The sequence below is a fragment of the Siniperca chuatsi genome, linkage group LG10, assembly GCF_020085105.1.
Source record: "Siniperca chuatsi isolate FFG_IHB_CAS linkage group LG10, ASM2008510v1, whole genome shotgun sequence".
In the NCBI taxonomy this organism is placed as follows: Eukaryota; Metazoa; Chordata; class Actinopteri; order Centrarchiformes; family Sinipercidae; genus Siniperca; species Siniperca chuatsi.
In genome coordinates, this window is record NC_058051.1 from 6,437,782 (window position 1) to 6,450,388 (window position 12,607).

Consider the following 12,607-nt stretch of genomic DNA (forward strand, 5'->3'; position numbering starts at 1 on the left):
TGCAAAGTTGCAAAACCCCGGGCCCAGACGGGTTTTCTGTTGAATTCTTAAAAGCCACACACAGCATCCTGGTGGGACCTATGGTTGATATGTTTAATGACACCCGGTCTTTGCATTGTACCCCCCCCCCCCTCAAAACCTGGCGCGGCAGCGGCGGATGGCCCACCATTGAGTCTGGTTCTGTCCAAAGAAGTTTTTCCTTGCCACTGTTGCCAAATGCTTGCTCATGGTGGGATTTGTTGGGTCTCTGTAATTAATATTATAAAGAGCACGGTCTAGACCTGCTCTAAAGGAAGAGCGCAATGAGAAAACTTCTGTTATGAATTGGCGCTATATAAATAAAATTGAATTGAATTGAATTAAAATAGGGCTACTGCCCCTTTCTGTCCGTCAAGCCTAAATGTAATGTCTTTAATCCCAAAGAAAGACAAAGACCTGTTGGACTGTAGTAATTAAAGGCCTATGAATCTCTGCCCTGTGGATGCCAAAATTCTCGCTCACATCCTTGCTTAATGGTTGGAGCCCATTTTACCTGAACTTATTCATAACGACCAAACTGTATTTATTAAAAATAGAAAATCTTTTTATATTATCTTTTTATATTAGGCATGTTCTAAATGTTATTTACTCCCCTTCCAATTCCCAATCCCAAGAGGTTCTGGCACTGCTTGACCTGGTTACTCAAGATAATCCACAGATTTTTTGTGAGCAGTTTCATGTGGAAACTATTTTCTTTCTACCGATAGTTCTTACATGAAACTGCTCAGAACAAGGTTTTGGGGAAGGGGAGTTTGTGACCATATTTCACAGGTGGTCAGACACTGAATAGATGACACTTTTGAATCAAAGGTCATTGTGAACTCTTAATAGGTTTTTAGCCATAGTTTAAGAATGAATTGGGCGATTCCAGATTTCACACACATGTTGACTGGGACAACACAATGAGTAAACAATAACGAGCACAGTTTGGGCTTTCCTCTATCTTGCCTTTCACCTCCTGCCTCATTCTGAATTTCGAGCGTCAATGAGTGTTTAGTACTTTACAGTGAGCTAAATATACGGTACGTATGATTCTTGTATGTAATTTATAATGTCGCTATAAGAATTTAAAATATTCCTACGATATTTCTGTCATCACTTTTTTTATTTATACCTGACTTTACCCACAGTCTAGAGAAGTTACAATTCATCTTAAATCACAAATTGTTAAAAACACAACAAACACCTCTGTATGCCTTTACAGGTGCTGGAGCTGGATGTGATGGATGTTCGCATTGTGGAGGAAAGGAGTTATGCTGCTACCATAGAGACAGGCTCAGGCTCTCATGATTCCTACACTGCTCACGCACAGAGGAAGCATTTTCTCTACTTCACAGATGAGAAGATCTTCTCTGTGCTCATGGAGATCTGTCGAACATTAGGTTGGCATGAGTGCTGCATGAACTTAATGGAAAGACTGTGTCAAAATAGTCTACAATTCATTTCTTATCCCTCTTCATACATAAGTCCCTTACGTCTGTGTCAAATTTACTTAAAAGTTGGACTAATGTCAATTTTTGAAGGCTGATACTAATACATAATGTATTAAAGGTAGCTACGTTTGTGCCTATATGTTTACATTTGACATTTTGTTTGACAGCTCTCCTCCCAAAAAGGTAACAAGTAACTTTCCCTCTTCCTGTCTTTAGGTTACTATGGCAACATTTACCTGCTGACAGATCACTTCCTGGATCTGTATCAACTGTCTTCTGCATACAGAAAGCAGGCTGCCATGGTGCTAAATGAGATCGTCAGGGGTTCCGCAGGCATAGCCGTGGCAACAGGGGGTCAGGGTTTGGAGAGTCAAGTTCGGGGACACTCTGCCACCCAGGAAGACCTTAAAGTGGCAATGGTGTCTGTCATGGAGGAATACACCAGTCTGAAAAACTGGCACTTGATTACAGTCAGTGAGGAGACGGATAGAGACCGGGAGGACCAGCAGGTTAGGATAGTTTCAGCCCTGCAGCTTTGATATTTTGTCCTGAGTCAGGATTTTACTTTGTTACAGTTTAACATTGTTTTGATGTGTGGAGTGATCTCGTGTAATAGATGATATCACTCTTCATGGAATGATATTCTGAATGAAGAAGTGATACTTTGCTATTTGATTTCACAATTTTACATCTCATTTTGTATTCTGTTAATATTTTCTAATCAAGTGTGATATTATTATTTAAAAATGTTTTTTTTTTTTATGCTCAGCCCGTAATGCACATCTTCCTCTGCATTTAAATTTGATCATGATCAGATCACTTCACTACAAACAAAGCACTCCAGGCTTTATTGAGAAATATATCCACACTTCGCTCACAATATGGCCTTGGAATGATTGCTGTGTGCTCTTATGCCTCATTAGACTGAGCAGAGGGGGAAACTGCTCCAGCGTTTCAAGTAACTGCTCTAAACTTTCAAGGCTGGATTACTGAGCTGACAGGCAGAGAAAATATCTCAGGGCCTCCAACCAACAGAGGCCTGAAAACATTGGCAACACTTAGTTTGTAGATAAACTTGCAGTTTCTCGTTGTCAGCAAAAATGTGTGCCCATGGAGGCATACCACCAAATGAAAAGGATTCTAAGCACAGAAATATACACACAGTGTAGAGCTGTTGTGTGGTCCTCCCTCAAGTCAAAGTAATTACATTCATAAATGGAATATAGAAAAAATATGAACGTGGTAGAAACTACAGGCAATCCGCTGTATGCTGACATCAGTGTTGACAGATAATTTTATGGGAAACGTTAGCACAGCCACTGTCTTTACACTAACATCTACCTAGGTTCGTGAGTGGTATGCCTTGAATAACTCACAAGAGAAGTTGAGTAGCTGACAATTTTATTGCCTTACAGCAATAACACGATATATACAGTGCTGCAATTTGTATATAAAGAAATTAAAGAAAAATAGCTCTTTAAAATATATAAAATAGGAGAAGCAAAGAATAAGTCTCTTTTGAGTTGAAACCTTCAACTCGATTGCTCCTTTAAATTAAGGAGTTTGGCATCCAAAGAGTTCAGTTCCTTGTCCTTGTGTGTCCTGTGTGTGTATTGAATATACAACTACTACGATTACTTCTACCTGGGTAGAGCTCATAGTGTGTACTTATTCTTATCTGGTGTCTAAATGAATGAATCAAGCTAGTCAGGTCAAGGAGGTCATTGGCATGACTGGTAAGCATTTACCCTTCACTGCTGGAGTTACAATGAGTTGCTGTCTCCTTGGAATTTCACACACTTGAACAAATCTTTCATAAGGAATGACAGACAACTGGTTGGGACAGAAAGGTGACTCATCCTCAGACTCTGAGTGCTCCTCAAGGAGCTGAGCTCGACTGCGCCTGGTTCTTTTTTGGTGGACCTTTGCTCTGTCACAGATGTGCAAGCAGGGCGCTCAGGAAACACGAAGAATAGGACCCAAATGTACACTAGAGGCAGAGCAGGTGCAGTTCAATGGTTTAGTAACAAAAGTCAATATCAAAAGGCTTACGGAGTGGTGATGAGGCAGGCAAAGGTCATAACTCAGGGACAAGTGGCCCTGGGAGCTGAAGAATGGAGCCGGGGACAGCCTGGGGGTTGGACAGGGGCAGAGCAGGAGACCACAGGCAGATGGCCTAAGGGCTGGACAGGTGCAGAGCAGAAGACTTCAGGCGGATGGCCTGAGGACTGGACAGGTGTGGAGCAGAAGACCTCAGGTAGACGGCCTGAGGGCTGGACAGATGGGCAGAGCAGGTCTGGAGGGCGACCAGGATACAGGACCAAAGGGCAGAGATGCTCTGGATGACTGCCTGGATGCTTGGTTGCTCCCCTTTGAGAACAACATGCAACTGCACCTATAAACGACATATAGGGTTATAGTAGCCCAATGTTTCATATGGGTTACATTACCTTTGTAAATTCAGGTTTAAACGCAGATGTCTGCTCCTGTTTTAAAATTTAAACTTGTCATCTTTATATTGACCTTTTTATGTCTGTTAAATAAAACACATTGAATTGTAGAAAACAACTTAAAACTGTATGATGATAATGACATTTGTCTTTTGTCTCTCCGTAGCTGCTCAGCCCATCCAGACACCTCTCCATATCCAACAGCAGTGTCAGCAACACTAATGCAAACTCTCTCGAAGTGATTCCTTCCACATTTGCCTTCCCGTCTCCCTCATCGTCCACCTCCACAATCCACCAGCTCAACAGCAACATCTGGCAACTGTGCATCCAACTTGAGGGCATCGCCTGCTTTGCTCAGGCCCTGGGGCGTGACTTTCGTCCCTTGTTGATGACAGCACTGTACCCCGTACTGGAGAAAGCTGGGGAGGAGACACTGCTGGTCAGCCAGGCAGCACTGGGCTCCATGTGGGACATCAGTAAGGCCTGTGGCTACCCCTCCCTGAAGGAGCTGATCAATGAGAACTCAGACTACCTGCTCAATGACATATCACTTAACCTGCAGAGGCTCAGCCAGCATCCACAGGTAAAATTGACATTTGGCATGTTGTTAGAATGCACAGTAATGCACTGTAGCACTAGAAACGAAGAATAGGAACTAAGGAAACATAGACAAATAGGAGAATTCAAGAAAGCAAGTAGTGTGCGCAGGAAGAGGAATTCAGTTATTTGAGGCAGTAAGATATCACCATTTTAAAGTAGAAATATAACAAGAAATTGTTTTCACATTACATCTGAATGTAATAATCTGAGGTATCATATGATGTCTGTCCACTGGTGTGCACTGCCAAAGCACCTGTCCCTCTTGTCAACAGTGTGATTGGCTGCTGTCAGACTGATGAAGTATATCCGTTGTCAGGAAAATTAAGATTTGATTAACGGCACACGTTTTTATAATATATTTTTTAATCTTTGGTCTTGGGGAGGATATCAAGTAAGTCAAAAGGCTAAAGTCCAAGTGAGGTTACGAAGTCAAGTGTTAAGTCATCAGTTTCATGACTCGAGTTTGACTCTAGTCCAAGTCATGGAGCCTGAGTCCACACCTCTGTGGTTTATCACCCAGGTGAATACCGAGAATGGGTTTACATGGGTTTGCTGCACCCTGAATATGTATTTCATCATATTCCCGTCTTGTTGGCCAGGCTCCACGGGTGTTGACAGTGATGTTAACTCACTCTGACTGCAGCCTGCTGCCTCTGGTTGGGGACATCGTTCAGGATGTGCTGATGGCTCTGGATCTCAGTTACGACAACACAGCTGCTCTTTTCTGCTCTGTGCTACACGCGCTCATGACGGCACTGGGTGAGATTTCAAAACTGATGTCAACTCATTTATTACATATTGTGAGGGTGAAAAAGAAAAAGGGACAAAATGAGTATATTGCTTATGTGACTCTACCATACCCATATCATACAGTACCATACCATCCCAGTGGTACCACACTTTGCCTAAGCATTTAGCCCAGTTATATTCAAAACATTTAAAGATGAATCATGGATTTTAGTAGGGGGTTTTAGTATCCCCATGATGTTTTAAATAAAATAATAATAGTATAATTATTTAGTGGAAATACAGACTAGTTGTTAATTTATGGCGCTAATATGGTCAGATTTAAAGGCCATGAATATTCATGCAAAATATTAAAAATCGTTAATCCCTTCACAATCTCTAACTAGTCAAATTATATTTACTGTAGAGGCAGAGTTTAGTATTAGTAAATTACGTGACCACTAAATCAGATGTGAATCAGATGACACCCTATTCTGCAGCTCTGTGGAGCTTTTAGGTGCTTGTGCTAGAAAATACAAGAAAAGAATATCCATGGAAAATGTAAGGAAAATACATTACAGTCCTGAAACAGTGTTTGATTCACAGGTGACAAATAACAAATAAAAATATAGAAAAAGATCTTGCACACCTCTTAGTCCCACACCTCATTGCGTCACTAACCTAACCTTTTCTTCTTGTTGCTTTTCCTTTAGTGAGGTGGTTTCCCTCCAGTTGTGGTAGAACCAGTGAGTCTGCCAGACCCAAGAAGACCTCCACTCACAAGGAAATCCTCAACATCCGCCAATTCCTGCTGGATCACCGCAAACAGAAAGAGCTGGCAGAGGGCATTGGGATAGAGGAGGAGGACACTGAGGACCATGGTAAAACAGTATTATAACAGTATTTTATATTTCATCATAGTATGGGTTTGACATTATTCTAGAGGTTATATTAGATTAAACTCAGTACAGTATCAGTAAGGAAACTGGGTTATGGTGACAGAAAATACAGTATGAATAACCAACATCAACATTGGGTGTTTGCCAAGTCTATCAATCATACATCATCCGTCTGACCATCACTGTCTCTCCAGAAGTCCCTCCTCCTACAGAGTGTGAGGATGTTGAAGATATTGGTGGTCCTGATATGAAAGCAGAGCTTCCTTCCCACCTCAGCATCACTAAAGATGTTATGGAGCGCTGCATTCATCTGCTGTCCCACCCTAGTCTCAGGCTCCGACTCAAGGTACTGCCTGTGGTGTGATGTAGTGTGAAGGGGAGTGTTGGTTTTGATGATAAAAATCCTAGTGAGGATTGTTCACCATTGTATGGGAACCCATTTTAAATGCATAGATACTATAGAAATAATTTAGTTTTGTCTCTGCACTGTGATGGCTTTGTATTGGTGTGACAAATCTCCCAGCCACACATGATACCATCATGAAAATGAATGTATATAGTCACAACACACACTAGTTAGCTAGAACAGCTCCATGTCATCCTTCTCCAAAATTTTAGACTTGGCAAAGAGCTTGTTCCAAAGACTGCAGTACAAAGACATGCCAGGTCTATAGTTTTAGGTCAGTCATAGCTTTGCAGTCAACTAGTCTAATATGAGTTAGACAAAAAAGATTAAGACTAATTAAAAGACTAATTTTAGTAACAAGTTAGCCACCCCTGGCTAACTCTGAGCTATAGGCTCCGTAACCATGATAATAATCAATGACCTGCTGACAACAAGAGGAAAAATAGCTCTATTTGTAGTTTGTTAAAGTGGTTGTCGAATGAGCAATAAGAGTTTCTAGAAACCACAATAACCTCATTATGAGTTATTACTAGTAAAATATAACTTAAATTCTTTAAGAAAGCATACGTTTTCTGTGTTTTCTAGTTTTAAAAACGTCTGTCTCATGCTTGACTCTTTGTTAGATCTGAGCCATAGAAGCTGCAGAGAAAGTCTATCTTTATGCAGCCAGTTCCAGATTTGTAACACATCTGGAACTGGCTGGTGCAGACCACCAGACAGCAGTGGTTAATAATAGAAGTAGTCAATAGTGATTGAGATATTTAAGTCTGGACCAAAGTCGTAGGCTGACAGACTGACATTGCCATCCCTAGAGCCACTTCACCAGTGAGGCTAAAAACTCAGATGTATCAGTGATGAATCAGTCACGTAGTGAGAAAATAAATAGAAATGAACCCCTCTGTACAGTTCTGCTATAACAGGCAAGTTGTACTAGAAAAGTATTTCTTTGCTTTTTTACTTCTTTCATTGTTACCCAGGATCTTTGGACCTCCAATATGGCCTACAGAGGTTGTTACATCACCCAAAAGCTACCTATGCACATGTATGTGTTGTTGTTACACTCTACATACAAAAGATATATATCAATGGGTGTACTGCATGTCTTTGTCTTAAGGTACTGGATGTGCTGGAGCTATGTGTGTGTGCACTGAGTGAGAAGGAAAATGAATTGCTGCCTATGGCTCATCGCTGCTGGCCCGCCCTCCTACAGAGACTCACAGCTGATGACCCTTTAGCTGTCCTCAGAGCCTTCAGGGTACGTAAAACAAGTCTTTTCCTGAAGTCAACAAGCCTTTTCCTGAAACTCTTTAAAAAGAAAATTGTTAATTTACTGTGTTGGTGGATCATTTGATAAAATCTGCAGCTTAATATTGTGACAAATTACACAAAACATTAATTAAATAATTGTTTATATAGTAATGTAATACGGTGTAGTCCCTCATTCGTCCAGGAGTGTTCCATTGTAGAAAAGGTTTCAGTCGTAGTCACCTGGACAATGTTTTCAAATTCAAGACGTTTCGGCTCCCATCCGGAAGTCATTCTCAATTGTGAGAATGACTTCTACATAGTAATGTAATGTTGTTTTACATTATCAGGATCAAATTACTGTATGTCATTATGTACAGCAACTGACAGGTCTTATATATTGTTTGTATCAGGAAGGGGAAGCACCATTACAGTCACAAAAATGACACAAGGCAAACAAGGCAAAGTGTCCAATACAATACAATACAATATCTTTTCCCAAAATCTATTAACCTCCAGGCACTGCCAAACCATATAAAGAAAAGTGCTAATGGTATTGTCTGGACAAAAGTTGCAATATGGATTAGCTCTGCAATTCATTTGTTGTAATCTTTGAGGTGAAGTTGTAGTGTATCATTTGATGGTTTGGATGACAGGTATATTTGACCATATAGTATGCCAATCCAGATCTGAAGAGGTATTAATATCTCTCTTCCAGAGTCTGTTAAGTGGCAAAGGTTTATATGAGCGCTCAGTTATAAATGTATTGTCAGAGACAATACCATTGTTTTTACCTTTGGTCCCAAGTATCAAATGAAAGGGGTGAGTTTCAAAATCAGTGTCCCATGGGACACCTTGAGCATGCATTGCTGCACGTAACTGTAGATAAAAAAGAAAGAAGTGCCGAGGAGTTTATTGGACCTGTTGTTAATCTTGGAATTCACAGAGACCTTGTTGCCCTACAATGTCTTGGAGAGTATGAACACCTTTGTCACCCCATTGTGGAAAGAAAATTGGCTTCCCATCTATCAGAATAGAATAGTTATGGAAAATTGGAGATTGATGAAAGAATTTGTTGCAAATTTTGGCAAACTGCTGGACTTAATGCTACACAGTGAAAAGGTATGATATAATTGGCCCAAAGTCCCATTTCACTATCTTATGGGGTATGTTGGAATATATCAAATTTGGTAGATTATGTGGGTATGTTAATTGTTCTTCAATGGGGCACCATGATACACAAGGCTCTGGATTCAACCAGGTGGTAAGTTTACGCAGAGCAAAACACCATTAGTACCATTCAAAATTAGGCAGGTTAACACCTCCTGATAATTTATGCCTTTGCAAAGTAGAAGCTTTGATTCTGGGTTTTTTCATGTTCCGCAAAAAAGTGCTGATAACTTCTTCCAGTAGCCATCCGGTGGGTCTAGAGGTATCATTGAGCTGAAAAAACTGATACAAGGCAATATGTTCATCTTAATGACTGAAAGTCTAGACTTAAAGTAGATAGGGAGTGTACCCCATCTCTTTAAATTGCCATCTATGTCGTTTAGGACTTTATTGTAGTTATTAGTAGTTAATGTGTCATGGGAAGGATAGATAAAGTCCACTAAGTATTTGAAATTGCAATCAACAGGAATACTAAAAGAAGGTGTTTGCACACTTAATTCATCCAATGGCATAAATGCTGATTTTGCCCAGTTAATTTTATATCTAGAGATATTACCAAAAACCTCAAAGATTTTAAAGAGATGTGAGAGTGATTTAGAGTGATTTTTGGTAAAAATCAAAATATTGTCTGCATATAAGGAAATGTAATGTGGTGTGTCGTGTATGATGACTGGCTTGAGGACCTTTGACTGTTATATTACCTGAGCAATAGGCTCCAGAGAAAGAGAAAATAAAAGTGGAGATAAGGAGCAGCCCGGATGAGAGAATCTGGAAACTGAGAATCTAGATGAGCAAATGTTGCCTGTTATCACTACTGCAGAAGGGTCAGCATACAATAGCTTAATCATAGAAATAAAGCTTTCACTGAAACCCATATGTTGGAGCACAGACCATAATTAGCGTCATTCCAGCCGGTCAAATGCCTTCTCGGCATACCTACCTATACTGAAAGTACCTTGAAGCTGAATCTCTCTCGGAGATCTGCCTTTATTCATTGATTTGATGGCTTTTCTTAGCTCTTCTAGAGTGATACGCGCCACTAATGAATGCACGGCCTCCGGGGGCAGGTTAGGTAGATGTAATTTTTCTAAAAATTAATTACAGACTTTTTCATCATGAACAACCTCTGTTTTATGCAATTTTTGATAGAATAGTTGAAAAGGGCTTTATGGGATCAGAGGTTAAATTTCCCTCTTTGGTCCTAATTGCTGAGATGTTTGCTAACTGATCTTTTCTTCTTAACTTAAGAGCAAGAAGGCGGCTGGTGTGAGCACTATTCATGTAGTGGTTCTGCCTAGTGTGATAGTCTGTCTTAACAGGCCCCTAAGTTCATCCAATAAATTCTATCACTAGCGAATGTTTCACGTGAATTGTTATTTAGCATGCTTTTTTCTAGCACTGCAATTTCAGTTTCTAGAAACTCAGTACGATATTTCCTAACTTTATTAAGATTTCATGCAAATGATATTGTTTTATTTCTGATACAACCTTTGACTGCATTCACACTCAAGGGTCGTCAACTGACCAAATTGACTAAATTTTTTATTAAATTGAAATAACATTTTAATTAATCAGTTTTGCAAGCATGTAAAATTGAAATGTGCCTATACTGAATCAATCAAAGGTTGTGGTTTTAGGCATAAGTATAGTGTCAATTTATTATGAAATAGCTATAATTCTGTGAAACATTTTTTAAAAAACATTTTAAACTAACAAGACAAAGAAAAATCATTAAATTGTTTGATTGTCTTCCCAGAGCTGGCTTTTCAAACTATTTCAGAGAATCACAGAGGATGAAAATGGCATTCTACTTTGTTCCCTGTTGAATGACGATCACACTTCTTTGTTTGTGATCATTTCTCAAAGTACAGGTGTAAATTGATTCTGCATGTCACTGTAAATTTGTCTACTTGTCAAAATCTGTCTTTAGTTGGACGATTTTTATATCTTTTTTTATATTTTTCTGAAGAATCGAGAAAATCAGACATAACTAGTTTGTAAATGGTCATTTAGTTACTCAGCACTACTGCTGGCAAACCGTGCTATGGCCAGCAGTAATATGGCAGCTTTTGGGTTTGTCCAGGTTTTGTAAATACTATGATTCATCCAGGGGATAATACAGTGTAGTTTGTCAGATTTTAAAATGAAGGACACACTACAGGGACAATTTATTACATTTTGACAACTTGCTGCGTACATACATTACATGCTGAGTCTCTCTGCCAGTTGCTGTGTACGCTGGGTGAAACATGTGGTGACTTCCTGAGGAGGAGGGTTTCTAAAGAGGTTCTGCCCAAGCTGAGCTCCTCGCTGGCACGGCAAGCTCCAATCAGCGCCAAGGCCGGACCCGTCTACACGCACACCCTGGTCTACAAACTGCAGCTGGCTGTACTGCAGGGGCTGGGCTCACTGTGCCAAAGGCTGGATCTAGGTAAGAGAATAGGAACACATGACACACAAAAACACAGGTTTTCCAAGACAAATCATACAGTATCACCCTATATGATTGTACCTGGTATGATCCATAGTATAACAATGATCTTAATAAAGGTTGGTGTAACATTATGGCCATTTAAGCAAGAACATAGTGAGGATAGATTACCTTTGTACCAATGTAATATTCACCTAAGTATGTTGTATAATGAGAGCCCTGATGAATAACCAGAGTAAAATTCTGCTCAAAGTCAAGCATTTAAAAAGAAACAGGCAGACAGCCAGTCATTTACATGCATTAAGGTTCATGCAACCTATCCTATCCAACATTAGGCTGGCTGCTATTTGCCAAGAAATAGTTCCAGCTCATAACTAAAGCCCCAAATAGTTGCTTATAAATTTCTGTTGTATCTACAGGTCATTCTTTTAAAATGGAGCCTTTGTTTTGTTGACTTTATATTGAAATGGGTGGAGGTTAAAGATTTTCTGCATTCAGCCAAGATGACCACCTCATTTCCAAGACTCAGTGACTTTTTGACCACCAGATGGCAGTCTTGTACTACAGTAAAAACCAGGCAGGGGGACCATAGCAGGAGTTAGTGTATCTCAATTCTCCTTCTCTGTTTTATTATGAAGGCCCGAAGACATGATCCTGTGTTGCCTTTGATTGTGAAAAAGGTGTATCTATTTGTCGATTTGGTGTGTGTCTGTGTCGATCTCTTGTTTTTGGGACGTGGCAGTGGTTTTCATGACAGTCAACACCCTTTTGCATTGCATTGCAGTGTGCAACAGTTATACATGCCATTTCCACTTAAAAACACACAATAATCAATGGAATTTCATGACTAAAAAGGCCTTTAGGCTGTGCTCGAATTCAACATATTTTAAAGATGACTTTAAACATACAGACCATAGCCAACTGAGCCAACAGGATGCTACTGAATCCTTAGTTGCACTCAAAATAACTGCTGCAAGCAACTGTTCTCCCTCAAGCTCCATTTCACCACAATTAAGCAAGAAACACTGTTAAATCTGCACAGCAATCAGCAAATGAAGAAGCTAGAGGAAAGGAGGACATTTAATTGATTAGCTTGGAAATGTAATGTTTTTTAGAGTTGTGTATTTTGTGCTTGGCATAGCTTCAATATCATAACTGAAAATGTTCATCCACAGTGGCCTGAGGGATCAGTGCCAGTGTGTTACCAA

At 39.9% G+C, this 12,607-nt stretch overlaps 1 protein-coding gene across 5 annotated transcripts in view; it reads left to right on the forward strand.

The window, feature by feature from the left end:
• The window catches only part of tti1 (TELO2 interacting protein 1), a 35,165-nt gene that overhangs the window by 5,812 nt on the left and 16,746 nt on the right, over positions 1–12,607 (forward strand). For 4 of the 5 annotated variants that reach the window (XR_006379491.1, XM_044210816.1, XM_044210819.1 and 1 more), the window contains exons 5-12: positions 1,244–1,421; positions 1,689–1,981; positions 4,089–4,505; positions 5,122–5,281; positions 5,962–6,129; positions 6,342–6,493; positions 7,668–7,808; positions 11,195–11,399. Coding sequence is in view for 4 of the 5 variants with exons in the window: in XM_044210816.1 (XP_044066751.1) it covers positions 1,244–1,421; positions 1,689–1,981; positions 4,089–4,505; positions 5,122–5,281; positions 5,962–6,129; positions 6,342–6,493; positions 7,668–7,808; positions 11,195–11,399 (1,714 nt within the window). In the remaining variant the exon portion in view is untranslated. The remainder of the gene's footprint in view (positions 1–1,243; positions 1,422–1,688; positions 1,982–4,088; positions 4,506–5,121; positions 5,282–5,961; positions 6,130–6,341; positions 6,494–7,667; positions 7,809–11,194; positions 11,400–12,607) is intronic. The other variant, XM_044210818.1, reaches the window with a different exon arrangement.